The sequence below is a fragment of the Peromyscus leucopus genome, chromosome 22 (genome assembly GCF_004664715.2).
Source record: "Peromyscus leucopus breed LL Stock chromosome 22, UCI_PerLeu_2.1, whole genome shotgun sequence".
NCBI classification, from domain to species: Eukaryota; Metazoa; Chordata; class Mammalia; order Rodentia; family Cricetidae; genus Peromyscus; species Peromyscus leucopus.
In genome coordinates this window covers 1,287,253-1,313,524 of record NC_051081.1, presented here as the reverse complement: position 1 = coordinate 1,313,524, position 26,272 = coordinate 1,287,253, and the positions used below count along the sequence as shown (strand labels likewise).

The following is a 26,272-nucleotide window of genomic DNA, read 5'->3' as shown; positions in this document are numbered from 1 at the left end:
GGTCACCGTGCCTTCAGTGAAGCACGCGGTCCCCGCCCACCCCTCCACCAGAAGCACACAGCAGACGGAGACATGGGGGAGGCTGTTTAATGGGCTCAGGACAGGACAAAATAGAAAACCTTCCAAGGACTGGCCATGGGAAAAGGCCACACACAGGCAGCAGGGGCCACTGCTCAGTTGCCTGGGGGAGGGGGAGGCATGTTTCCGGGGCCATCTGAGGGGAGTGGGGGCCTTAGCATGGGGGGCAGAGGAGCTGGGTGCACCCCAGGATTTGAGGGGTGAACCCCCGGAGGCTGGGGGTGAACCACAGGGGCCTGAGGGTGGACCCCAGGAGGAGGCTGGGGGTGAACCCCAGGGCCCTGAGGGTGGATACCAGGGGCTGGGGGGTGCACCCCAGGCGCCTGAGGGTGAACTGCAGGAGCAGGTGGGTGTACTCCTGGAGCTTGAGGATGAACTCCCGCTGATGGGGGAGGGTGGACCCCAGGGGCTGCTGGGTGAACCCCAGGGGCTGCTGGGTGGACCCCAGGGGCTGCTGGGTGAACCCCAGGGGCTGCTGGATGAACCCCAGGGGCTGGGGGATGGACCCCAGGGGCTGGGGGATGGACCCCAGATGTTGGTGGGTGTACCCCAGGGGCTGGCGGGTGCACCCCAGGAGCTGGGGGATGGACCCCAGATGTTGGTGGGTGGACCACTGGGGCTGGGGGGTGCACCCCAGGAGCTGGCGGAGGCATCTGGGGAGGTCCAGGGGGTCCGGAGGGAGCAGGCCCGGTCGGGGGCATAGGGGGCAGAGACAGGCCACCAGGCGGAGGTGGGGGCAAGGCATCCGGCAGTGGCGGGCGAGGAGGCAGGCCATTCATGAGAGGGGGCCGGGGCCGCTTGACGCCTGGGGGGCCGGCTGGGAGGCTGGGTGGGGCAGGGGGCTTCTCCATCTTGAAGTGGAACTGAAGGAAAAACTGCGGGGGGAGGAGGGTCAGTGACTGGAGTGGGCGGGGGTGGGGGGCACCCAGGCCAGGCCTCTGACCCCTCACCTGCTTGGTCTCTCGGTTCCAGTGGGTCCAGAACTTGCCCTCCGCCTTGTCGATCTCCCGGCTCGGTACCTGGCGAGGGGGGGAAGCAGAGGCTGTAGCACCCCAGGGTGGGGACCAGACAGACAGACAGACAGACAGACGGGAATCAGCGGCTCTCCTGTGCTGTCCTCATCAGGGTCACTACCTTGAAGGCAATGGTCTCGTAGGGCTCTGCAGCCATGAGCAGGTACTGCCAGCGGCGGTCCGGGGGCTCGATCCTCTGCTCGTAGGCAGACATGAAGCGGTGGCGAGGCATGATCCCCTCTGCAATCTCGGGGTAGTCGATCTGTGGCAAGCGCACAGCGGCGTTAGCACAGCCCCGTGCGCCCGTCCCACCCCAGCCCGTGTGCCCGGCCCACCCCGGCCCCCCTCACCTGGAAGAGCAGGCTCTGCTGTCCCATCTCCGTGTCCCTCTGCTTGGTCACTGCAACACACAGGGACGGGGCTGTCAGGGGTCGCCTGGGTCTGGCCGAGGGCACCCCAGCCCAGCACTGTGGACAGCAGGGACAGCCTCCCCACCTGCCTGCCAGGGGGACTCCAGGGAACTTGCTGGCCACATGACTGGCTTTCTGGCTAGGCCAGGTCACTCGGGGGCCCTGCTGAGGGCTCTGGGTACTCGGACTGCAGACAACCTGCCCCCCCTTCTGGAGTCTCTAGTGGGGGTGGCTGCTTATCGGCCACCTGCGGGCTACGGTGAGGACAGAGACAGCAGTGGCTGTTTCCTAGGGACTGCTTCCCGTGCCAGGGCCCCCAACCGTGGGCAGGCCGCTACCCCCACACACCTTTGTACCCAGGGCGGCCGATCTTCACAAACTTCTTCACCTCCACCTTGACCTTCTCGGGTGCTGGCTGGGCAGGGGCTTCCTTGGCCTCCTTGGCAGCTCGCCGGGCCCTACAGACAGGAAACACGGGAAGTGGCCTCTCCAGCCACCAAGGCCAAGCGCCCAGATGCCAGAGCCCCTGGCCTTGGAGCTCATGGCCAGGCTGAGGGCTCAGCCCTGGAGGACAGCAAGGCGCCCCAGTCACCCCCCCCCCCCTGCTCCTTAGCCGTCAGCTCCGCAGCGGGACAGTCGGGCTGACACACACACACACACACACACACACACACACACACACACACACAGCACCTCCGTGCAGGCCCCCCCACCCCCACCCCCCGGCCACACCACTTGAGGGCTCCTCACAAGTTCGTCTGGTGTTTCTTCCCTTGCGTGTGGGCCAGGTAGCTCCCCTGCAGAGAGAAAGGAGCCGGGTCACTGAAGGTGGGGGGCGGAGAGGCAGGACAGCTCTAATGGCGTCCAGCCCTGACAGGAGGCCCAGAGCCTAGAGCTCCTTGGAGCATGGAGCCTGCAGGGGCCGCACGGCGGCTGCCGTGACTGCCTGCCACCCTGGGAATCCCGTGCTGAGGACCAGCGTCCACAGGGGTCTGGCAGAGCCCAGGGAGCTCCCAACAGGGGGTGGAGGCCTAGGCTACTGCTCGGGCTCTGTCCACTTGTGTCCACCTGATTCTGTCGTCCCTAAGGCCAGACACGTCCCACTCCCTGCTGACTGGTCTGGTCATCAGTGAGGGGGGGACGGCAACTCCCTGGTTACCCACGGACCCCAGCGTCCTCTCTCCAGAACCAGAGCTACACCCTCCCTGATGGGGTACAGAACCCTCCCTGATGGGGTACAGACCCCCCTGATGGGGTACAGAAACAGCTCTGCTGCTGCTTGGTGTGCAGACATTCACAGATCAAACATGCTGGCTCCCATCTCGACACCAAGGCCAGAGAAAGACAGAGGGGAAAGGGGAGCTGGTCTCCAGGCCACCTTCGGTGTGGGGCCAGAGGGCCAGGCCGAGGCAGAGGCTCAGGGGTGCACAGACAGATTGCCTCAAGAACCGGATGGGGATACAGCTCAGCTCAGTGGCTGCTTACCCAGCATAGCCGAGAAAAAAAAAGATCCAACCAAAGCAGACCACCACGGAGGGAGCCCTTGGCTCTGGGTGACAGGTCCAAGGGCCACAATGTCACCTCAGCAGCGGAGAAGCCGAAAGCCTGCACTGCGGGGCAGGTCGGGGCACGCACCTCATTGTTGTGCAGCGTCAGGCAGAGCTTGCACTCATAGGATCCCAGATGGTTCTTCATGAAATACGGGTCCTGGGAGGGAACACATGGGCCCATTAGACCGCACAGCCCGGCCCAGGAACCAGGGCCTGAGGCCTGGCAGGGGCTTCTGTGGGTGTGGAGACACTGTCCCCCCACACCCCCACTGCGGGCAGCCCCCCACCTTGTTGATGTCGATGGTCTCCAGGGCCAGCTGCCTCAGGCGTTCCCTGCGGTCCCGATTGCTCTCGGAGGAGGAGGCCACGCCCCCACTCCCGGTCTTGCCTCCAGGTCTGTGCTGGAAGTCCATGGTGCAGGCCTGGGGGCTTCAGGGGACAAGGAGTAACCTGGGGGAGCAAGAAGGGTCAAGGCTCAGAACACTGCTCATGCTGCCAGGCCCCGGGGCGCAGACAATCACGCGGCAGGCAGGACCATCCCTTGTCTCTATGCCCGGAATGGAGTCTACATAATCCCTAAGGCCACTGTGGACCAGGGGCAGAAACAGCCAACAGCCCAAGTTTGACCAAGCCTGCCTGAGACCCTAGTATCATTTACTTCTTCAAGTCTCATGTAGCCCAGGCTGGCTGTAAACTCATTATGTAGCTGAGGATAGCTTTTTAAGACCTGATCCCTCCAAGCACTGGATTTAGAGAAGTGTGCCATTACATCTGTTTCTTTGGTGTTCTTTGTTTGTTGTTCAAGACAGGGTTTCTCTGTGTAGTTTTGGAGCCTGTCCTGGATCTCACTCTGTAGACCAGGCCGGCCTCTGCCTCCAAGTGCTGGGATTAAAGATGTGTGCCACCACTGCCCAGCCTTTGGTGTTATTCTGAGACGGGTAGGGGACAGGTAGAGGAGTCTCATGTAGCCTGTGTTGGCCTTGAACTCCCTTCATAGCGGGGTGGGGAGCTGGGGGGAAGTTGCCTGCCTTTGAACTCCTGATCCTCTCAAGAGATTGCAGGTGTGACCCCTCTGCCCTCTGTAAAGCTTACTGTGCACAGAGCTGCAGAGTGCTCTGTGCCAAGGCCCCACCTTTGGGGTCAGGCAAAGCTAGCAGGCCATGTCCTCTGATGGTGGAGCCACTTTAGACGGCTCAGTGCCTGCCCCGGGGCCTTGGCTTAAACCCAGAAACAACGGCCGAGAGACAAGTGGAGGGAGGCCTGGTCATCACTGCCGAACCTCACACAGCCAAAGGGGCTTTGCAGACCTGACCAGGAATCCTATCATCTACTGCGTCAGCACGGAGTCTGCCTAAGACAGAGACACTGTGAGGGCTGGCTGTCAGCTCTGAAGGAGGAAGGGGCCAGAAGGGATACAGAGGTCTCTACCCATGCTGGGATTGCTGTGAGATGTGCACTGCTGTGGGTCTGTTTCAGACTCAGTCACACAAGGACTGAAGAAGAGAAGCACTGTCTTCATCTTCAAAAGCTACCAGGAGACACAGTCCCGTAGATGAAGTCAGCTTCCCAGAGTAAGAGGGCATTTGGAGCAGTGACAGGTTGGAAAACTATGCTGACCTCTGGCAAAGACAACTCCTAAGATACAGGAGTTGCCAGGCGGCAGTGGTGGCGCAAGCCCTTAATCCCAGCACTCGGGAGGCAGAGGCAGGTGGATCTCTGTGAGTTCAAAAGAGGCCAGCATGGTCTACAGAGCGAGATCCAGGACAGGCACGAAAACTACATGGAGAAACCCTGCCTGGAAAAACAAAACAACAACAAAATACACACACACACACACACAAAAACAACCATGAGACTCTGGCCACCATGACAGGGAGTTCAGCCAGAGGCTTGAGGGGTGCATCTCAGGGGTGGAGCGCCTGTCTAGTACACACAAAGCCACTAGGGGGCTAGATGTTCGCTAAATGGTCTTTTTTTGTTTTTCAGGACAGGGTCTCTCCATGTAGTTTTGATTCCTGGATCTCACTCTGTAGCCCAGGCTGGCCTTGAACTCAGAGATCCTCCTGCCTCTGCCTCCCCAGTGCTGGGATTAAAGGCGCGGGCCACCATCACCCGGCAAGGTTTATTTATTATATATACAGTGTTCTGCCACCATGTACACCTGAATGCCAGAAGGGGGAATCAGATCCCATCACAGATGGTTGTGAGCCACCATGTGGTTGCTGGGAACTGAACTCAGGACCTCTGGAAGAGCAGCCAGTTCTCTTAACCACTGAGCCCCTTAACCATCTCTCCAGCCCCTGCTAAACGGTCTTATAAAACAATAACAACAAGAAAAAAACGGGGCAGGAGAGACGGCTCAGTGGTTAAGAGCACTGGCTGCTCTTCCAGAGGACCTGGGTTCAAGTCCCAGCACTCACATGGCAGCTCACAACTGTCTGTAACTCAAGATGTGACATCCTCACACAGTCATGCATGCAGTAAAACACCAATACAAATAAAATAAAATAAAGAAACAGCCTGGGTGAGCACACGCCTTGATTCTGAGGGAGTAGCACAGAGTATTATAAATCTCACCACTGAGCTACCTTCTCAGCCCATGAAGTTTTCAACCTCAGAAAACACAAATAATTGTGGGGCGTGCGGTGTAGACCTTTCATACGGGCTCTAGTCTTGGGAGGCCAGACTGGGCCACACAGTGAGATCCTGTCTTAAAAAGGGGGATAAAAGGGCTGGGGGGGGGGGGGGGCGGCGGCGGCGCACGCCTTTAATCCCAGCGCTCGGGAGGTAGAGGCAGGAGGATCTCTGTGATTTCGAGGCCAGCCTGGGCTACAGAGTGAGTTCCAGGACAGCCAGGGCTGCACAGAGAAACCCTGTCTCGAAAAACAAAGAGAGAAGGAGAAAAAGAGAGAGAAGTGCTGTGTAGCCTGGCGAGATGGCGAACAGCATTTGGTGCCCTTGCAGAAGACCAGAGTTCAGTTTCTAGCACCCAAACCGGGGGCTGACAAAATCGCCACTCCAGCTCCAGGGAATGTGGCAGGCGCCCTTCTCTCCTGGGCCCAGTGGGTACCACACACGCATGTACACGCGCACACACACACACAGACACGCGCGCGCGCGCACACACACATACACAAAGAGAAACGCGGGGAAGCAATGTCAACTCCAGCATTTATCCTTCTGCCTCCTGACTACAGCGGCTTCGAACTCCTGGTGCCTGGCCCACGGGGGAGGCCGCGTGGAAACACCGTTACCCTCCCGGCCAGCAGCGAATCTGCTCGGGCGGGCAGCAGCCGCCGGGGCCCCCGCTAACGATGAGGGAAACTGAGGCAACCAAGGAGTCAAAAGACTCTCTAAGACCCCGATCCACACCGGGGAACACAGACGCGCGCCACGGCCGCCCCGGATCGCGCCACGGCCCAACGGGCCTCGCGAGGGCGGCTCTCCGGGCGCGCGCCGGGGCTGCGGGAGGAGAGCGCGCGGCCCGCCCACCCCCCGCCCGCCCCCGCCCTCGCCGCCCCCGCCCGCTGTCCGCCCCCGCCCCCGGCCGACCCCCACAGCCGGGGCGGGCGCCACCGACCAGCCGCGCAGCTCCTCACCGGCTCCCGCGGCCGCGCCGTCCGGCCTAAATGCCCGCGATGGCCAAGGCCTCGCTGTGCGCACGCGCAGGACGCACGAAGCAATCACTTCCGGGAGCCAACGAGGCGTTTCCTGTGCGCGCAGGCCCGGAAGACCGACTCGGCTTCCCGAGGCGCGAGGAACGGGGAGTCCGCGGTGCGCACGCGCACCGAGTGGCCCGCGAACTCTCGTACCGCTCTGCGTCTCGCGGCGCTGACTATCGCGACAGGAGGGAACCTTCACGTTTCACTTGGGGCGCGAAGAGCCTCATGTAACGCCTTACGTTCAGTGTATCTGGCGGTTACGTAAGGAAGGCCACTCCCCCGCTTCCGGCTGGGCGTGAAACTACGTCACCGCGCACGCTAGCCCCGCCCCAGGGCCCGGGAAGCCCGAACGCGCAGGCGCAGTAGCCCCGCTGGGACTTCCGGCATCGTTCTCGGAGACTTTTTTGGCGCTGGTTGCGGCTTCGGAGAGGACGGCGGCCGAGAGGCAGGGCGCGTTTTGGTTCGCGCGGATCCCGGCGTCGTGATGCGGTACAACGAGAAAGAGTTGCAGGCGCTGTCCCGTCAGCCGGCCGAGATGGCGGCCGAGCTGGGCATGCGGGGCCCCAAGAAGGGCAGCGGTGAGCGGGTCGGGGCCTTGGAGCTGGGGCACCTGGGCAGGCCGGCGCGGTCCCCGGGTGGGCGGAGGAGAACAGTTCCGCGCTGACACCGCCCCGTGTCCACAGTGGCCAAGCGGCGGCTGGTGAAGCTGGTGGTCAACTTCCTCTTCTACTTCCGCCCGGACGAGGCCGAGGTAGGGGCGTGGGGGGCTCGGGGGGCCCGCGCGGCCCGGAGGCCGGCGCTCATGGCCGTGTCTCGCGCAGCCCCTCGGAGCCCTGTTGCTGGAGCGCTGCAGAGTGGCCCAGGAAGAGCCCGGCGGCTTCTCCATCAGTAAGTGCTGTGGTCCCCGGTGTCCCTGCCCGAGACTGCTCCGCGCACCTGTCTCCCTTTACTCTCCAGGAGCCTCCGATTGTTCTGGATCCCGCTGGTGCGGTCCTAGTTTCTAACCCGGCCCTCAGTACCTGTGCACGGCAGGGGTGGCTCCGGCCTGCGCAGACGTGGTGGGTGCAGCAGAGACAGGGGCAGCCCCGGGCAGGGCTCCTGAGGCTTTGAAGTGACAGCTGTCTCAGACTTCTCCGTTGGCGGCGGTCTTTACCTTGTCTTCCTCCGTCATCACACGGGGTTCTCCTTCTGTACCCCTATTTTCGGCTTTTTGCACGTGTATATGCAGGCCGGAAGTAATTTTATGGTATCCTGACCCCCCCCCCCACAAACACCTTTAAAACAATACATTTGTATGTACACAAACATTTATTTGTGTGTGAGCATGCCACTAAAGTAGTTGGTTCTCATCTTCCAGTATGTGGGTCCCCAACATTGAACTCAGGTCATCAGGCTTGGCCATCTCACCAGTCCCACCTGGGACTTCTTTTTTAGGCTAGACTAGCTGGCCACCAAGCCCTGGGAATGCTCCCATCTGTTTCCTCAGCACTGAGATTGCAGGTGCGTCCTGCTCTTTGACATGGGTGCTGGGACTTGAACTCAGGTCCTCATGCTTAGATGTGACAGGCACCTAAGCTGTCTTTACCAACCGGGCTGTCTCCCCAGTCCTGTTTCCATTCAATTTAGGGCTTACCCTAATGAGCTCACATTAACCAATTCCATACGCCATTACCCGACTTCCCACTGGGTCCCGTTTGTGGGTTCAGGAGTCAGGGCTCTGGAGGATCCAAGCCATGGTGAGAGGAAGCGGGGCCTTGTGGCCAGCAGGACACCCACCAGAGGTGGCTCTCCTCCTTTAACCCTTGCCAGGCTTTGTGGAAGACCTCAGCAGGAAGTATCACTTCGAATGCTGTAGCCAAGAACAGTGTCAGGAGTGGATGGAGGCGCTTCGCCGGGCCAGGTAGGGCTTTGGGGACCGCTGGGAGCTGGGTGGAAACATGGGGGAGTGTCATCAGTGAGCCCGGCCCTTTCTTCCAGCTACGAGTACATGCGGCGGAGCCTCGTCTTCTACAGGAACGAGATCAGGAAGATGACAGGCAAGGTGTGTAGTGTGGGCGGGAGGGGCACGGCGGCCTTCCCTGGCCTCGCTCACAGTCACCGTGCACCCACAGGACCCCTTGGAGCAGTTCGGGATCTCCGAGGAGGCCAGATTCCAGCTGAACAGCCTGCCTCGAGACGGGCGGACTGCTTGCATTGGCTCCCAGCTCCATGTGTTGGATTGACCTTCACCAGCCCCGTGGCTATCTCGGGAGGTGTTTTTTTAAAAACATCTGTTCATAGTCAGAGGAGGTGGCAGGGGCTGTGGTCCCTGCTCCAGTGCCATCTCCCTGCCCGTATCCTTGAGTGCCCCCACCCAGGGACTGAGCCTGGCCAGCTTCCCTGTCCATTACCAGGTGAATGTATAATGCTAGGTAAAGCTGTGAACCCTCTCCTGCTGATGGAGCAGGCCACAGTGCTGGCCTCCAGTGCTGAGCCTGCCCTTTAATAAAGGTACCTCTTTTCCAAGCCGGTGAAGTGAAATGGGGAGCGGGGGCAGAGCTGCCCTTCTCAGAGCTTAGCTGCTGGGTTTGTGGGAGGGGCAGCTGGTGGTGCACACTTTGATCCCAGCACTCGGGAGGCAGAGGCAGGCTCTGTGAGTTCGAGGCCAGCCTGGGCTACAGACTGAGTTCCAGGACAGCCAGGGCTACAGAGTGAAAGCCTGTTTCGAAAAACCAAAATAAAAAGGCTGGGCTGGACACACACACAGCCTGGGAGACAGGCTCTACTCCCAGTGCACCTGACCTGGCTGGATACCCCACTGGGCAAATGTGGAACCCTGCCTGGGTTTTGTGGGTGCACAGGCAAGTGGGAGTCCTAGGTGGCCCAGGTAAGAGACGCATACCTCATTGGCTGTGAGCAAGGTCAGCACTGTAGGAGAGCGTCGCCTCACTGGCTGGGTCTTCCCTGGGCTCCTCCCAGCCACTCCCAGCCCTGGAAGGGGGCAGGGGCAGGCCACTGCTCCGTGTCCGACAGCAGTAGGCACACAGACAGACCACACTGAGAACCGGCTCAAGTGGAAACAGCTTTTTATTACTGTGTCTAGAGGCGGCGACAACGTGCGCGATGCCTTGGGGGAACCAGGGGAGAGCACAGTGCACCGTTAAGTACAGAGGTCGTTACAAGACAGAGCAAAGCTGCATCAAGTCACAACGGGCCAGGCCGCCAAAAAAGCCGTGGAGGTGGAGGGTGGGAACTGGGAGGTGTGTCCGGCGGGGTCCCCGTGTGGGCTAGCGTGGGAGTGGGTCCCAGGCAGGGCTTCCTATCAGTTCCTGAGCTCAGCGGCCTTGGGCTGGAGTGACAGGGACAGTGAGGCAGCCTCCCCCCATGCTAGGACCATCAGCTTGGGACCTGGGGCCGCCATGCACCATGGTCAGTTTACTATGGGTTCCACTTCTTGGGGGCTCAGGAAAGGACTTGCAGCTGTGCCCGCCCAGAGCACCTGTGGCCCACTGGGCCATGCGGGCCATGAACATGCAGTGTCTGTCCCCTAACACTCAAGTAAGGTGGGAGCAGCGACCACTGGAGCAGCAGCGGCCGGGGGTGGGGTGGGGTGTGCACAAGTGTTCACTCAGTGTCTTGTTCCAGGCCTGGGACTTGCTAACTTCATGGCCACCCTGTCCTTAGCACCTTAGCTAGCTGTGGTGCGCAGGGACAGGCCTGGCGAGCATGAGCACCATCGCGGGCGGGGGTGGGGGGTGGGAAGGGACACCAGCACCATCTTCACAACTGCCATGGAGGCAGGGCAGGCTGAGGGGTCGACATGGCTTCCCCCTCACAGCCCACCCACCGCCACCCTGAAGTGAGCAGCATTGAGGCAGTCAGGACAGCCTCAGCAAGCCACAGCAGCCCTGGCCCCTCGGAAGCCACGCCCGCTGCACCTGTCCCGGGACCAGGAGGCAACCCCTGGAGCCAGGCAGACGGTGCCCGGTGGCCAGGGGCCCCGGGTGGCCCAGCACATCTGGGCCCCATCCTGCAGGGCCCCTGGCCAGTGCCGTTTTTTGTGCATCTGAATAAATAAAAGTATTTTTCCTCCTCACTTTTCTTTCCTTTAAAGTTCACTGTGCATTATACAATCTAAAAATAAATGCGGTCAAGTCTATGAAATTTATAAATCTCCATCACATCTCTATAAAATACTGTCACTCATCACGTGACGCTCTTATACACAGATGCCAGGGGACCCACAGTGGGCCAGCCCCATGTCACCTGGCCAGCATGCCCCGAGCCAGAAAAGCAAAGAAATACAAAGTAAATGCACTTGTCACAGGGGCCACCGAGCCCTGCAGGGGCGGCCCACACCTGTCAGCACCACTCAGCCCAGTCCGTCGGCATGCCTGAAGCCACAGGGTTACCCGCGGGTTGTTCACAGTGACGGCAGCGGCCGAGCTCCGAGGAGGACGGACCGGGGGTCGGCCCCCACCGCAGGCCTGGCGGGCCTTTGGGATCAGTCAACTGTGGGGGCGTCTGAACTGTTTGGCCACGGTCCACATCTGGGGCAGCACCCGGGCGGGGCGGAGTTGGAGATGGGCGGGCATGGGCTCGGTGGTGAGATAGCACCGTCCGGGACGGAGTCGGGAGTCCTCGTGGCGGCCAGCCCGGCAGGCCAAGTCTATAGGATTCTCTCTCACAGACACTTAGACGTCTCAAGAGGTTGCCTTGGACGACTTTGATGGAATAAAATAAGTCAGAATTGCTTATACTTTTTAAAAAAAACGATAAATACTTTATCTAAAACTATCGACAGTACAAACTGGACCAGTCCAGCACCTCCTGCGGTGCCGCCGATTCACAGTGGCTCCACGTCCGGCTCCGCCGGCCTGGTAGGCAGCAGGCTTGGTCCACACCGTCCTTGCATAGGTCGTGGCTGAGGTAGAAGTCCTAATTACCTGCGGGGAGGAGGCACATGCCCGGGGTTAGGTGCATTCCACACGCCACTGGCTGAGCTGCCCCACGGGACACAGGGCAGGGGTGCCCCTGGTAGGAACTGCGGGGCCCGGCCCCTCCAGCGTTGCTGAGCACGCAGGATGGGTCAGCTGGAGAGACTCTAGCCCTAGGCCCACCAGATGAAGCTGCCAGCCTGTCCCGGGCCCAGTCCACTGCCCCCGCAGGGCCACACCCTATGGAGGAGGCCGGAGGGCTGCCCCCGGCTCTTGAATCCCAGGGCATGTCCACCATGATGACCGCCTGGCAGGGCTGGGCAGCTGCTGTTCGGGGAGAGGCGGGCAGGGACCTGCTCCCCGCACCCTAAGGCCCACCTCTGCTCCAGGATGCCCTGCGACCCCGGGCGGCCCTCTGCCCGGGACAGGGCCGGCAGCCTCACCCCACAAGCCCTTCTCTCCCTTGCACAGGCAGGCTGGTGGCGGAGGCCTTAGTTCACAACTAGGATGTGACCCCAAATCACCGACCGGTGGGGGCCAGGAGCCTCCTGGTGGGTTGGGGCTGCCTTGGCTTTGGTGCGCCCCACTTGAACCTCATCACCTCAGCTGTCCTCTCGGCCGCTGCCTCCCTTAGCCCCCCATCTCCACCACTCAGGACCCCGGGCATCTGCTGAGCCCTGCCAGCCGTCTTCCGGGCAAGAGGAGGGGCGGTCTGGCTCTAGCCTTACCTTACAGAACATGAACTGCTAGCTAAGCAAGGTCTTTATCGAGGCTTAACCCCCGAAAGGTGCGCGGCATAAGGAGGCGGCATGCCAAGGGAAACCCACACAGCAGATGGCCCCGAGGAGCTGGCCTGCGGGGCGGCGGGCGCGGCCTGCGCCAGGGCCAGCCGGGGCAGGGGCTGGTGGTGCACCGTGAAGGAGGGGCGGGAGACCTTGTGTGGGAGGGAGGCGAGCTTGACAGACAGAGAGGCGTTAGCAGGCTGCAGAGAGGCGGCAGAGGAGGGGGGTAAGAAAGCTTTGTTAGCCGGGAGGGAGGCCAGGCTCTGCAGAAGCACCGGCTCCGAGTTAGAAGTCAGCAGCGCAGGTGGAGGAGGCAAGGCCACGTTAGGAGGGGGGGGTGCGTGGAGGACGGGAGGCCCCGCAGGGGGCCTGCCCAGGTGCTGAGGAGGAAGGAGGGGAGGCGGAGGGGGCGGCCGAGTCTCGACCGAAGCCGCGGCCTGAAAGGAAGAAGCCGAGGTGCTGGCCGCCGCCTGCAGCGGGCTCAGGCCCAGCGTGGCGCTGCTACACACAGCCCCGCTGCCGACACCAGCTCCAAACGGGTGAGCAGAGGCAGAAGGCACCGCGTGGGTAAAGACACCTGCAAACAGGAGAGAAAAAGCAGCTTCAACAGGCAGCTCGGCCGGCCGGCCGGCGGGCGGGGCAGGAGAAGCAGAGACAGCAGGACTCCGGTCCGAGCGCAGGCACAAGCAGAAGCAGCAGCGGCAGCGGCAGCGGCCAGTGCTAGCGGGACACTTACCTGCGGGCCGGGCCCGCCCTGGGCCCACCTGCCCGCCCCTGCCTAGCGGGCTGCACCAGGCCGGCCGCGCCCGGGCTCCGCACGCCCGTGTGCGCAGGCCCTCCTGGACTCACTCTCACACCAGCCCGCTTCCACAGACCCGCCAGGAGGCGTGTGGGCGGTGACCTCAAACAGGGGACGCCCCGGAACACAGACAGACAGACAGACAGACAGACAGAAAGAAAGAAAGGCCTAGTTAAGTGCACCGTGGTCTTCTGAAACAAGAGGCACGCGTTACAAGGCTAGCCCGTCTCCTCCAGTCACACGGTGACGCCGCCGGCGTGGACACAGGGTCACACTCCCCTTGCGCCCTCCAGAGGGCCCGGGAGGAACCTCCAAAACGGCTGGTGAGGGGCCGAGCTCGTGGGCCCGGGGCGCCGACCCCGGCGGCCCGCCCCCCCCTGCCTACCTCCAACGGTGCCGCCGGCCACCCCGGAGGAGAAGCTGCCCATGGTGTGCGAGTTGGTGAGCCGGGTCGCGGTGGACGACACGTGCACCAGGCCCGCGGCGGCGGCCGGCACGGTGCTGAACAAGGACTGCAGCACGGAGGAGCCGGCCACGGAGCCCAGGTTGGCCTGCAGGGACACGGGGCCCAGCGTGAACTGAGGCCCCGCGGGGAAGGTGCTCAGGAAGGGCCGGGGAGCCTGGGCAGCGGGTGTCGCACTGCCCGCCGAGGAAGCCACAGTGACGAGGCCGGGGCCACCGAGGAGGCCGCCGGAGGCACGGCGGCGGCAGAGATGAAGAGGTTGTGGCCGCCCTTGAAGTCCAGCTCGCGGTCGCGGCCCTTGCCGGCCCTGCCGCCATGAGGCAGGGCCACCTTGTCCGCCGGGAGGGCCTCGGCCGACTCCTTGGCCGCGCTGCCCTCGCCCTTCAGGCCGCCCAGGCCCTCGGGCTGCCGCCGGCTGAGGAAGGGGTTGGCCTCGGCGGCGGCGGCGGCGGCGCTGTCCTTGCCCCGCTGGGATGGGAAGCTCAGGGGGGCGCTCAGGCCGGCCACCTCGGGGCCCTTGTGGGAGAGGGGAGCACCGTCGTTGAAGCTGTGTAAACCGAGGTCCCCGGCGAGGCCCCCGCTGAAGGCCAGGCCGTTGGGAGGGTTGGCGCCAGGGCTGGGGCCCTCGGGCGCGGCCAGGGAGCCGGCGAAGGCCTTCCTCGGGTGGCTGGGGAGCTTGGCCTCCGCAGCGGGCTCCTCGAGCGCCGGCCGGAAAGAGAACAGGGGGCTGTGGCTGAGCGCGGAGCCAGCAGCCTGCAGCGGACTGTCCACGGCCTTGGCCAAGCTGAGGTCGGAGATGGGCGAGAAGGTGGACTTCCACTTGCTGCTGTTGACAGGCTCGCCCGAGGAGGCCGACTTCCTTCCCACGGAGCCACCACCTGACGGGAGACGTCAGCGCGGGAGCTGAGCCTGGGGCCGCCGGCTGTGGCACTGGGGGGGGGGTCTGTGCCTCCCACGGGGCTGACACGCGCTCCAGGCAGAGGGGGGGGGTCTACGGAGCTCATGCACTGTGCGGCTTCTCTTGTCCCCCTTCCAAGTGACCATGACCAGATGCAGCCCCAGGCTGGCCGGGCCTGAGCACAGGGCACCCTCCCCACAGCTCTAGGCTCCAGGAAGGGAGCACATTACCATTTTCCAGCGTCTTCGGGGGAGATTTGCTTTCTAAGGAGATTGTTGCAATTTTTCTTTCGATTCTGTGCAAAGAAAACGGTTGTTGACGTATGAACCTAAGTGCTCAGAGAGGACCCCAGAACTCCTAACACGCACAGCTCAGGAAAGGGAGGGTCCAAAGGCCTCCCAACAGACCAGAGAAAGTCTGGGTCACCAGCAGCACCAGGGCCCAGTGCTGGGCATGGCTGTCCTGTGGGGAGGCCAGTCCGTGGTGACAACTGTGAAGGTCGAGCAGGACAACCTGTAGGAGCATCCGTCCCGAGTCTTGCCCAACCCAAGCTCAAGGCGGCAATCTGTGGTCTAGACCGGGGAAGTCTGTCTGTCAGATCCCTAGGAGGACACTGGGCAGCAGTCGTAGACCATGTCACATCAGAGGCGAGGTGTCACAGAGAAGCTACTCCACCGTGACACTCACAGGGAGGCAGATGGCCCTCAGCGACGGATGCTCGTCTGCAGTGCGGCCACAAGGCAGGCGGGGAGGGACGTGTGATGCACACACAGGCACAACACCCAGGAGGACCCCCACAGAGACCCCACGACAACGCCCAGAGAGAACACAGTCGGGAACAGGGAGCTCAGGACGGGAAAGCTGGCTGAAGAGGCCACTTGGCCACACAACAGCCAGCGCCCGGTCCAAGCATCACCCTGCAGAGCCGCCCCCCGGGACTCACCGGGCACTGCTGGGCTCGTCCTCAGAGCCTGGCTCCTCATCTGAGGTCAGCGGTGAGTAATGGGCTCCATTGGTCGGGCCCAGGGGCCGCTCCTTCCTGAGCACTGGGGGCTGATCGTGGTCCTGGTAGGGGGTGGGGGAACTCTTCAGGGAGCTCTCAGGGGATGAGATGGCTGTGATCTCCAGGGGCTGATTGATGTTGCTGACCTATGGTGTTGGGGAGGGCAGATGAGCCACAGGCCCAGGCCAGGGTCTCGGGGACACCAGAGGGCGTATCTAAGCCCTGAGACATTGCAGTCACCAGTTCCTGGTGAAGGGACAGGTGGGAAGAGGAGAAAAAAGCGGGCAGGGCGGCAAAGCAGCCACTGTCCCTGCTCCGGGCCTGGGCCCGCACAAAACCCTGCTGGGACGGGTCCTGTGCTTACCATGGAGTTGAGGTTGAGGGGAGACCCCGAGGACTGTGTGAAGAGGCCAGCGACAGTTGGCAGAGCCCGGCGCTTGGGGGACACACCCGTGCTGAGGCTGGGGGTTCCAGCTGACGCACGCTTCCGTCTGCTGCGCTTACGGCTGTCCTGCCCATGGCTCTGACCACAGTCCCCACGGGGGCCAGAGGTCACGGGGCTGTGCCTGGTGGAAGGCGACTGCTTAGAGCCGGAACCGGCTGCAATGCTGAACACAATCCTCCTCTTGGCTTCGCTCTCCGGGTCGGAGAAGGCAGGGTCAGAAGGGAGATCCCCCTTGCTGGTGTCGGGCAGCGGACCCTGGGTCGTCCCACTCAGGCGGGGACTGGCTGAGAGCTGGTGGGCAGGAGAGGCGGGGCCGGAGTTGCGGGGCTGCGGCAGCAGAGGGGGGTGCTGTGGCGGTGTGCTGCGAGACCCCATGGTGGCAAAGAGGCTGCTGGGTCCAGAGGACTCGTCGAAAACAGCAGATTCCACTCCAGAGGCCAGAGGCGCTGGGCTGCTGGCCAGGGCCCCGCTGATGGCCACCGAGCCAGTGTAGAAGCCTGTCGGGGAGGACACCAGTTTCTCAAGGAGGCCAGGGGCCAAGCCCACTGGAGGGGCTGGGAGGACCCCTCACCATGGGAGGGACAAGCCGAGGAGCTGGTGGCTCCAGGGCCGTAGCATGGGCAGGTGTGGGCAGGCCAGGCCCACAGAGGACGTCAGGCAGCTGCAAACACTAGACACTGATCTGTCGCTGCTGTGAGCTCAAAGCTCAGTCGGGGGCCAGCTGACCCGGCACAGGCAGCTTTCTCGAACTGGTCCAGACTTTACACATCCCTCAGGGAGAAGTGCCTGGACCGCCCTAGGCCAAACCAAGTCAGCCCAGACACTAGCCTTCTGGTCCTCCAAATCCTGGACTCATGGCCTCAGAGCTACCCGTCGGGTGGCCTCGGCCGCGATTTCTGTCCCACAGTGGGATCTTCTCAGGGAACATGGCACCTAGCAGGGAGAGACCCCTATGGGGTGGAAGTTGGGGGGTCACCTGTAGGCGCCAGGGCGAGGCTCCTGCTCCCTCCTGCACCGCCTCCTGCACCATGGGCAGAAGCACCAATCTGCTTTTCAAGTGTGGATGAGGAGTCTCGGGGCTGTGGCACAGGGCTGGGAGTGCTCCTCTGCAAGAGAAAAGCTGCCTAGTCAGGGCAAGGCCAGGAGCGGCCAGCCCCAGGGGCAGAGCTGGGCAGGGGGGCGGCGGGCAGGGCAGGGCAGGGAGGACCCGGAGGGCAGAGCTGGGCAGGAGGGCGGCGGGCAGGGCAGGGAGGACCGGAGGCAGAGCTGGGCTAGGCCCGAGAGTGCAAGCAGAAAGGCCAGGTCACATTCAGGGAACAAAGGGTGGGGACGGGCACAGGGTAAGGTGGTGAGGTATCAAGGCCAGCCTGTGTCAGACAAGACCCTGCCCCAAATAAAAGCAAAAGGAAGGCAAGGCTTCACTGTCTGCCCAGCCTGCGCTCCTTGAACAGCAGCTCTTCCAGGACCCAGACATCAGGGCCAAAGCCCAGGGCCACGGCTGCCACTGCTGCTTGAGTGGCTGAAACCCTCTCGGAGTGGGCTTTCCCATTCGACTCTGCTCTGCCTCTTACAAAGCACACCCAGATGCCACCACGGGCAGCGCAGCCCCCGCCCCTGACACCACCACCACCGCCGCCGCCCCCTGGCCGCCACCCCCTGGCCCAGCACTCACCGCCCTCTCGGCGCGGCTGGGCAGCACCACGCTAGCCAGCGGGATGCTGACGGGCAGCTTGTTGGGCTGCACGGTGCTGAGTGGAATGCTGACGGGCAGGCTGGTGATCGTCTCCCCGTGGCTGCTGTAGGCACGCTCCTTCCCGCCCTGCCAACAGACGGCCACGCGTTAATAATCCCCGCCTGGCTGGGAGCTCAGCTGCAGAAGCCGTCCTGGGGACACTCCTTGTTTCTGAGACCCGTCACCGTGGGCTGCCCCTGGCCTCCCAAACTCCTCTCCATCTCTGTACACACAGTAGAGGCCCCAACCCCCTTGATCCCACGCCAGCATGAAAGATCTGAGTCCCCCAAGGACTGACACACCCGCGTCCGCACCCCTTCCTAAGGCCTGTGGACGCCAGTCCCCATCTCCTCCCCAGGTCCCCAGACTGAGCCCCATCCACGCTAGAGATGAGACGGCTCTGTGGGGTGCCGCAGCTGCCCAGTCCATCCCTCACACACTCAGGCGGCTTCCTTCCCTCAGCTCTCACCTTCTCACTGCCCTTCTCTGAGGTGAGCGGCGAGGTCGCCGGGGAGGCAGGCAGTGGATCCTGGGGGCTGAGCTTCATGCTGTTGGACAAGCCGGGGCTCTGGTAGGGAAGGGTGCTTTCCTTGGTGGGCTCCGCCTGCAGCGAGAGGCCAGTCACCCACCTGAGTGCACAGCGAGCGGCCCCTGCCCACCGGTCCCAGGCAGAAAGACGACAGCAGCAGAGCCCACAGGGCCGCACTCACCGAGGGTGCGGCTCACCGGCAGCGGCTTTGCTAGACCCGGCATGGTCCTGGCTCAGGTGCCGCCTCAAGACAATCTTCGCAGGGGACAACCGGGTATAGTCTGGCAAAGCCAGGCCAGACAACTTTTCTAGCCGGGGCCGGCCACTGTGGCTGGGGGTGCAGGGTACGACCTCCTGGTCCAGGGGGGAGGCCAGGTACTGGGGGGTGTTCTGCTTGGACGAGGGCCGACTAGCTGTGTTGCAGAGCTCGTAGCTGGCGGCATGGCCATTCATGGAGAGCTCGGGGCTCATGCTGCTGAGGTGCGGCAGGGAGATCTTGGCACAGTCCAGCTCGAGACGCAACCGCCCAGCATCGGCCTCCAGCTCGCGGCCCAGGGCCCCCTTGCCTCGCAGATGCAGGGACAGGGCATCGTCGGGCGGCACGCAGGACTTCAACTGCAGGAGCTCCTGCTGCCGCTGGCTCTTCTCCAGCTCCACGATGCTGATCTACACGACGGGGGACGAGTCAAGGGGAGCCAGGCGGCTGTGAGGCCCCCGCCCCCCCCCCCCCCCCGCTGCCCTCAGCACAGGCGACAGCCCACCTGCAGCTCCAGGCAGTGTCTCTGCTTCTCCGAGATCTGGCTCCGCAGGGCCTGCTTCTCTTTCCGCAGGTTCTCCAGAGACAGCGTGGACCAGTCCAGCCTCAGCTCCTCGCACCGGGCCCTGAGCTGTGGGCACAGACCAGAGTCTCAGCAGCTGAAGGCAGGCAGGAGAGCAGTCTCTCGGGGCAGTCCGCTAGAGCCAGGCTGCAGCTGTGCCATGTGCTGTGCTGTGTCCCACACAGCACGGTGAGAAAGGCTTGTGGGACACAGCACCGAGCCCCGGGTGAGATCAGGTACAGGGGGATCCTTGCCGAGCCCAGCAAGAGTGTGGAGAGCAGACCCAAGTCCAACGCCTGGGAACTAAGTCAGCACACCTCTGGCTCCCCAGTGGGAGATCCTGCCCTCCACCCTGCCTGCGCACACAGCCCCTGCACCCCCCACATACATCCTGCTTGTGCGCACACACACGCACACGTGCGCACACACACGCGCGCGCGCACACACACACACACGCACGCACACGCGCGCGCACACACACACACACGCACACACGCACACACACACACACACACACACACTCACACGCACACACGCACCAGCCGCAGGCTCTGGCTCCGCAGTTCGCTGTTGTCCTTCTCCAGCTGTTCCGACTGCTCCCGCAGCTGCTGGTTGTGGGCCGAGATCTCCTTCTGGGCCTGAATTAGGTCATTGTAGGTCAGCGCCTTCACGCCCAACTGGGGATGCAGAGGACAAAGCAGGGTGAGTGGAATCCCCGTGCACAGGGAACAGACGGGGTCACCCTCTGCTGCCAAGGTGGCTAGCCATTCCACGGCAGTCCTTCCGTAAGGACAGGGAAGTCACCTCATGCAGCTTCTGCTGGAACAGTCTGTGGATCTCCTCCTTCTGGGCTTGGCAATGACCGAAGAGCTGCTGAGCGGTGCCCAGCAGCTGCGTGTTCTTCTCCTGCGAGGGGGGCAGAAGCAGGTGACCGCAGAGCCACCAGGAGCGGACAACTGCTGACACTAAGCAGCGCTCACCCACCTTCTCCTGGTCCAGCAGCTGCTGCAGGTTGGCCTTGTACTGCGGGGTCTTCGTGTAGGCCAGGAACTGCAGGTACTGGATTTTGAAGGACTCTGGAGGGACACGGCACAGCGAGTGAAGCAGGGCTGACGCCAGCACCCTTCCCTGGGAGGAGCACGAGTGGCGGCCAGCAGACTCGGGGAGCTACCCGGGGCCTGGCCTGCTGGAGGGCCACCCTTCCTGTGACTCCCCTCCTGTGTCCTACACCCCGAGCGCAGATCCCTCCTTCAAGGAAGGGACCTGCCACCATTTCCTGTGGAGTGACTTGTTCTCCCCAGTACTGACGGTCACACATGTCCCCAGCTATGGCACAGGGTCCGAGGTGAGTTGAGTCACTCTCAGCCGTTCACAGGGCAACACAAGTCTCTTCCACACCGTCCAGCAGGCTTTACTGGGGCCCCACCACGTCCACAGCTCCCGCGCACGGCTTCCAGACCAGAGCCATAACCCACCTAAAAGCTTCTGTAATGCAGGCGGGGTGGGTGCCACCAGCAGCGGATTGGGGGAGTGGAGCTGCGTGCTCGGAGGTAGCTGGTAGAATGGGCTAGGAGGCGCCCTGTACGCGTCTGCAGGAGAGAGGGTCCCCATCAGTCACCAACCACGGTCCTGAACTACTTACTACAGGCAACAAAGGCCTAGCTTGGCAAATCTGAGGCCTGACACAGCCATGGGACCCAGAATCCCCCAAGCACTCCTGCTGTGTAGTCACAAGCCTGGTCCATGGCACAGAGTCCAGATGCCCAGAGCCACTGGGATGGGGACTCCGGAGGGCAGGAGAGAGAGAGGCTCACCCTGGGGTGAGGCTGGGGGTGGGGCTGCAGGCGGGGAGCGCAGGAGGTCCAGTGTGCTTTGGCTCTTCTTGGACTTGCGCTCAGCATTTGCAGCACTCATTTTCTTGGGCCGCCCGCGTTTCCGGCCAGCCATCTTCCTGCCTTTCTTGCTCAGCTTCTTCTTCCGGGCTTTGGAGGGAGATGGCTTTTTGACAGTGGCCACACCTGACTTTTCTTCCTCAGCACCAGAGTCCTGAAGGACACAGGCGGGCAGTAAGGCCACAGCAGGAGTGCCCACAGGGACGACCTCTGGGCACCCTGTCTACCAGGCATGTGCAGGGGACGGCCTCTCACCGCAGGGACCTCGGTGGCCGCGGCCTTGCTCTCGGGGACCTTGGTGGGGGTGGTGGCGTTGCTCTTGTTCTCCCGCTGCTGCCGTCGCCGCGCGGCCTCCTGCTCCTCCTGGAGGGAAGCAGGGACCCGCGTCAGGGACGGGCGGCGGGCTCCAGCTCCACCCAGAATCAACCAAACGTCCACACAGACACCGACCTGGGCCCACAGCCCTAACGGGGAAGGCACGAGCCTGCCAGGGTGGTGCAGCCCAAGACTGCCCCGCTCTGGCAGCTGCGGAACCACGTGGCAGCGAGAGCACGTGGGCATGCCAGCCAGCATGGAGGCCCGACTGCCCCACTCGATAGATAGCAGGAAGGCTATCGCCCCTAAAGGGCCAGGCAAAGTCAAGCCACATGTTAGGGCCCCTGTCCTCTTGGCACATCATCACCACTGCTGACTTGAACCCAGCAGCTGGGCGGACCTTCACGAGGTGCACCCTTGCATGCATCTGTGGGAAGTCAGCCGCTTGCTGAGAATGCACACGATCTCTGGTGCGCTGGGCAGGATGCCCTCCCTCCTCGGTGGTGTGTAGCTACCTGTAAACTGTCTACACTCCTGTAACCCCATCAGCCCACCACTTCACCAAGCACCAGCAGGGAGAACACTGTACTCTGCTGTAGGTGACCACGTGAACAGACGTCTCCTCACACCTCCCCAGGCAGGGAAAGTCGCCTGGTAGCCCCGCTCTATATGTCTCTGGGACAGACAAGCTAACGCCCAGCAGATGTGGCCAGAGAAGTGCCTGCCATGGAGCAGACTGCCCCGCCTTCCAGGGTGCTGGAGACGGACAGGCACCTCAACTGTCTGTGCAGGAGGACACACAGCACGGGGGGACCACGGACCTGTTGGCAACTGGCCCTCGGCAGGACCATCGTCCGCAGGATGGACACTAAACCTACGACAGAGCGGAGGGCCTTCAGGGAGTCTTGGTTGGGCCTGGGGACCTTGGTCACACGTACCACCAGCACACATTCAACCAGCCACCATGACCCTCATGAGTGTCACAGTTGGGAGAGATGCAAACTTACCCTGAGTTTTGGATTTTTCAGACTAGAAAAATAGTTTTCAAGCTAAAAAGAAGAGGAAAAAGCTTTGTTAGAAGCGAGCCCTGAGCACGGACATGGCAGCCGCACACAGATGGTGGCTCCCAGAGCTGCCAGGCACACCAGCGGACACCAAAGGAGGCACAGCCGGAGCGAATACGCAGCCCACAGCAGTCACCCCCCACCGCAAAGGACAGGAGCGCCGGGGACACCGGCTGCTGCTCTGGCCATACAGAGGGAACTCGCGCCTCAGCTCGGGCGTCTTGAGGGCCTCTGCCCACAGCAGGAAGCTCTCAGCTGACCAGGGTGGCCAGAGAACAAACAGCAGGACTGCTGAGACACGGCCTCAAGGACAGGAGAATGGAGCCAGGAGTGCGCACGGGAGGCTCTGGCCAGGAGGGGAGGCCACGAGGGACCACGAGGAGGAGGAGGCCGGCACACCCCTGGGGAAGGCCTCCGGATAGGATGCCAAAACTGCTATGGGCACGCACCCATTCATCAGGGAGAGCATGGCTGAGACCCCGACCCGCAGGGCCCGGCCGCGCGGCTGCGGACACTCACTATGGTGCGGTCAATAGTGTGCAGGTAGTAGGAGACCGGCTTCCCAGTCCACGACACAGAGCCCTTCAGGGGCGACAGCTCCACCACACGCATGATGGTGCCGATGTCTGTGGAGGAGCAGCAAGTCAGGACTGCGCGGGAGGCCTGCACCCCACCCCAGGCTCCACAGCACCCCCAAAGGCTGCCTGGCTGACCCAGGGGAGGAATCGCCCAGGGCCTGTCAGGGGCAGTGGCAGCACCCGGGAATGGCGTCAGGCTCCGAGAGCAGCCACGTCAAAGCCAGGGCGCACCGGGCAAGCAGCCAGCCCAGGGAGACCCCGGGAGGGCTGGCCACCTCTGCAGCGCCATGTCCACGAGGGGACGTGTGCGACACGCGGTGGACAGAGGCCGGGAAGCAACTAGCTGAGGACCCCCTCTGCAGGGCCGAGCTCCGCCTGACTGGGCCGCGGAGCGGGCGGGGCTCACCACTCAAGTTCCTGCTGTTGATCCTGAAGTTGAGAGGGGCGAAGGGCTTGGAGGAGACGATCCTGCCACCTGCAAGACAGGAGCCCGTCACCGGCCTGCGTGTACACGCCCACGGAGTAAAAGGCACACACGGGTTGGGGTGGACACGGGCGCAGTGCCTGTGCCCACAAGATGCCAGGCCTTCGCACAGACCTCTGGTGCTCGCCCCTGAGCCTGCAGCCACTGTGCTGACACCTGGGTGCCTGGTAAAGGGTGGCAGCGGGGCCCAGAACCAACACAGGCACAGGGAGGAGGAGCCAGGCAGACGGGCCTGCCTGCAGCGCTCCCTCAGAAAGGCCCCACAGGTGCGGAGGCTCAGTGACCCCCGGTATTCCGGCAGCCGAGAGGACTGTCATGAGTCTGAAGACAAACCGGGCTGGGCAGCGAGACCACGGTTTCAAAGAGACAACAGAGAGAGATCCACCGAACAGAGCTGAGAGTCTGACTGGCTGCTGACTGGGACAGAGATCAGAACCAAGTCCCAAAGGCAGAAAGAGCCAAGCCAAACCACACAAAGATTCAAATCCGGGACAGCCACAAGGAACAACCTTAAAACATGGTAGTCTAGATTAGAGGCACACACCTTTAATCCCAGCCCAAGGCAGGGATGGGCAGACCTCTGAAAGTAGTCTAGCCTGGTCTACATAAAGAGTTCCACAGCAGCCAGAGCAACATAGAGACCCTGCCTAAAAGCCCAGCCTGACTCCTGTGAATGGAGCAGATCCTTTTCCATACGGAAGAAGAGTGTGGGGTGGGAGGGGAGAAGGAGACAGACTATCACCAAGCCCAGGCTGGCTTTGAACTCTTTCTGTAGCCCAGGCCAGCCCAGGAGCTCGAAGCCTCATGCTAGACCTGGCCTGGGCCCCACAGCCAGTGACAGCTAAATCAAGATTCAAGACTCCCCCCCGTACAGTGGTGCATGTCTGTCACCCCAGCACTTGGGGAGCTGAGGTACCACTGTTCTGGGATAGCCTGAGCTACACAATGAGGCTCCCTTTTCAACACACACATGCACGCACGCACGCACACACATCCGTGTACCGGCCCCACTCCAAGTCCTGCTCTCTGAGTCCTGTCCACCAGCAAAGGCCTGGCCCGGGCCCAGCAGGGTCAGGTCCACGTCTCCAGTGTGCAGGAAAGCTGAAAGGCCACCGGCCAGTCTGGCCAGCACCCTGTGAGCTTCCCTGGGCAGTGACGGAAATGACCTGCCACCATGACCGTGCAGAGGCGCAAGGGAAAAGCATGGTCAGGAGAGGGCCAGAGGCACAATCTGATCCCCATGAACACCCACAAGAGGGTGCTTTTGCTAGATAATTCCTTGTCCACTTGACACCAACTCGAGCCATCTAGGAAATGGGAAGCTCAACTGAGAAAAAGCGCCTCCAGCAGACTGGAAGCCAGGGGCACTGTCTTGACTGACAGGTGTGGGAGGGCCCAGAGGCGGTCATGAGGAGAGCACGCAAAGCAGCTGGGCGCTGAGTCTGAGGCGGTCAGCAGTAGAGACTGCGGCAGCCCTGCCGCCCTCGGGACGGAATGGGATCGCCTGTGAGGCGAGCACACCCCTCCCTAACGCACAGGCTGCTTGGGCCACGGTGTCTAGCACAGCGGCAGAGGGCACGTGGACCACACTGCAGCAGCCGTCAGCAGGTGGACAGGGACAGGGAGGGCCAGAGCCCTGCCACCCAAGGTGGGGCTGGCTGTCACCAGAGCCTGGCCCTCCTGACGACTGGGGGTACTAGCCCTGAGCAAACAGGCAGCAGACAGAGGGACACGCTAACCGAGGACTGGAGAACTCACCAAATACAGTCACAGCCTGACCCCAAAGAGGCAGCATTAAGAAGCTAATGTGGTGGTGTACACTGCGATAAAGTTCAAGGCCGGCGCTGGGGCTATGTGACTGAGTTTCAGACCAGCCTGGGTCTAGGCTAGAGCCTGTCTAGTGGGACCTTTTCTAAAACACAAATGAAGGGATGAAACAGGAACAAAAGTGAGGCGGGTGAGTCTCAGTGGGGAGTGTCTGCTGAGCATACAAGGGCCTGGGTTCACCCCCGCGCCCTAAGTAAGTCCCTCTAAAAGCACGGGGAGCTGAGGATCTGCCCCTCAGCAGACACTCGTCACCTCTGACAGCAGACAGCTGCGGAGCGGGGAGAGATCGGGCTAAGAAGCCGCAAGGTCCTACGCGAGGGGCAGTGTGCGCTCTACCACTTCTTCATCCCTGAAGCTCCCCATCACAAAGACCGGCAGGCACGAACACACGTGCCGCGCATCCTAAGCTCCCGAGCAAAGAGCCCTGGTACGGGTGCCTGAGCAGGAGACTGCTCCTGAGCTGGGCCATCTAGGGCAGGCTGGGCACCGGGGCCCCTGCCGCCAAGCCCTCACTTCTGCTGTGCCGCCCAGGAGTGGGGAAGGAGGGAGGGCAGGAAGCGGGTGGGGCCTGGGCCTCCATGCACTACGGGTCATGATAGGGAGGGTCGCTGAGGACCTCCCCTGGAAGCTGACCTAACTGCATGTTCCCCCGGAGAGGGTGGCGGCACCAGGCCTGTGGGCAGGAGGGCTGCGTTACCTTCCTTCATGTTTGCGAACCGCTCCTTCAGCTGGTGATCCACCTCAGGACCAAAGGCAAAGTTATTCACAAATATAACACTGCAAAACAATGTTTCAGTTCAGTAAAACTGAGGCTGTGCACATCGAGTCCCAGCCTGGACACAGACTGCTGTCGGTCCCTGCCGGGGGCTGCCCCCCACCCCCGCCCACCCATCTGAGGTGAGCAGAGTAAGCAGGAAAGCAGGGACAGGAGACAGGCACAAAATTCCCCTCGGAGGAGGCCGCAAGCTCTGGCTAAGTCCAGCACCAGGTGCCGACTTTGAATATTGGCACTTC

General features: G+C 62.6%; 3 protein-coding genes across 7 annotated transcripts in view; 1 reads left to right on the top strand and 2 right to left on the bottom strand.

Annotated features, from left to right (window-relative positions):
• Positions 1–69: 69 nt before the first annotated feature.
• Positions 70–6,753, bottom strand: Sf3a2 (splicing factor 3a subunit 2). The gene is made up of 9 exons (XM_028861191.2): positions 6,651–6,753; positions 3,339–3,501; positions 3,137–3,208; positions 2,252–2,298; positions 1,850–1,959; positions 1,442–1,491; positions 1,213–1,353; positions 1,029–1,097; positions 70–953 (listed from the first exon to the last, which is right to left on the bottom strand). The coding sequence occupies exons 2-9, from the start codon at positions 3,462–3,464 to the stop codon at positions 174–176; spliced, it is 1,395 nt and encodes a 464-aa protein (XP_028717024.1). The 5' UTR covers positions 3,465–3,501; positions 6,651–6,753; the 3' UTR covers positions 70–173.
• Positions 6,754–7,099: 346 nt separating this feature from the next.
• Plekhj1 (pleckstrin homology domain containing J1) lies at positions 7,100–9,218 on the top strand. The gene is made up of 6 exons (XM_028861193.2): positions 7,100–7,291; positions 7,397–7,464; positions 7,535–7,601; positions 8,523–8,613; positions 8,691–8,754; positions 8,825–9,218. The coding sequence occupies exons 1-6, from the start codon at positions 7,198–7,200 to the stop codon at positions 8,933–8,935; spliced, it is 495 nt and encodes a 164-aa protein (XP_028717026.1). The 5' UTR covers positions 7,100–7,197; the 3' UTR covers positions 8,936–9,218.
• Positions 9,219–9,761: 543 nt separating this feature from the next.
• Dot1l (DOT1 like histone lysine methyltransferase) overlaps positions 9,762–26,272 on the bottom strand; it is a 41,346-nt gene continuing 24,835 nt past the window's right edge. Inside the window, exons 9-29 of one of the 5 annotated variants that reach the window (XR_005089777.1) lie at positions 25,956–26,035; positions 23,354–23,422; positions 22,889–22,995; positions 22,313–22,354; positions 21,246–21,353; positions 20,913–21,144; positions 20,574–20,687; positions 20,083–20,174; positions 19,903–20,004; positions 19,638–19,775; positions 19,042–19,167; positions 18,462–18,946; positions 18,221–18,356; positions 17,692–17,838; positions 16,996–17,125; positions 15,939–16,516; positions 15,515–15,720; positions 14,802–14,866; positions 13,596–14,551; positions 11,520–11,638; positions 9,762–11,416 (exon numbers count right to left, since the gene is read on the bottom strand). Coding sequence is in view for 1 of the 5 variants with exons in the window: in XM_037198185.1 (XP_037054080.1) it covers positions 12,393–12,988; positions 14,802–14,866; positions 15,515–15,720; positions 15,939–16,516; positions 16,996–17,125; positions 17,692–17,838; positions 18,221–18,356; positions 18,462–18,946; positions 19,042–19,167; positions 19,638–19,775; positions 19,903–20,004; positions 20,083–20,174; positions 20,574–20,687; positions 20,913–21,144; positions 21,246–21,353; positions 22,313–22,354; positions 22,889–22,995; positions 23,354–23,422; positions 25,956–26,035 (3,553 nt within the window). In the remaining 4 variants the exon portion in view is untranslated. Of the gene's footprint in view, positions 12,989–13,595; positions 14,552–14,801; positions 14,867–15,514; positions 15,721–15,938; positions 16,517–16,995; positions 17,126–17,691; positions 17,839–18,220; positions 18,357–18,461; positions 18,947–19,041; positions 19,168–19,637; positions 19,776–19,902; positions 20,005–20,082; positions 20,175–20,573; positions 20,688–20,912; positions 21,145–21,245; positions 21,354–22,312; positions 22,355–22,888; positions 22,996–23,353; positions 23,423–25,955; positions 26,036–26,272 lie in introns of all 5 variants that reach the window. The other 4 variants (XR_005089779.1, XR_005089776.1, XR_005089778.1 and 1 more) reach the window with 4 other exon arrangements.

Coding starts and splice junctions, on each gene's coding strand:
- Sf3a2 (XM_028861191.2), bottom strand. CDS start 3,464: ATGGACTTCCAGCACAGACCTGGAGGCAAGACCGGGAGTGGGGGCGTG. Junction 3,209..3,338: donor AGACCATCGACATCAACAAG/GTGGGGGGCTGC, acceptor GTTCCCTCCCAG/GACCCGTATTTCATGAAGAA. Junction 1,960..2,251: donor AAGAAACACCAGACGAACTT/GTGAGGAGCCCT, acceptor TCCTGTCTGTAG/GGCCCGGCGAGCTGCCAAGG.
- Plekhj1 (XM_028861193.2), top strand. CDS start 7,198: ATGCGGTACAACGAGAAAGAGTTGCAGGCGCTGTCCCGTCAGCCGGCC. Junction 7,465..7,534: donor TCCGCCCGGACGAGGCCGAG/GTAGGGGCGTGG, acceptor TGTCTCGCGCAG/CCCCTCGGAGCCCTGTTGCT. Junction 8,755..8,824: donor TCAGGAAGATGACAGGCAAG/GTGTGTAGTGTG, acceptor GTGCACCCACAG/GACCCCTTGGAGCAGTTCGG.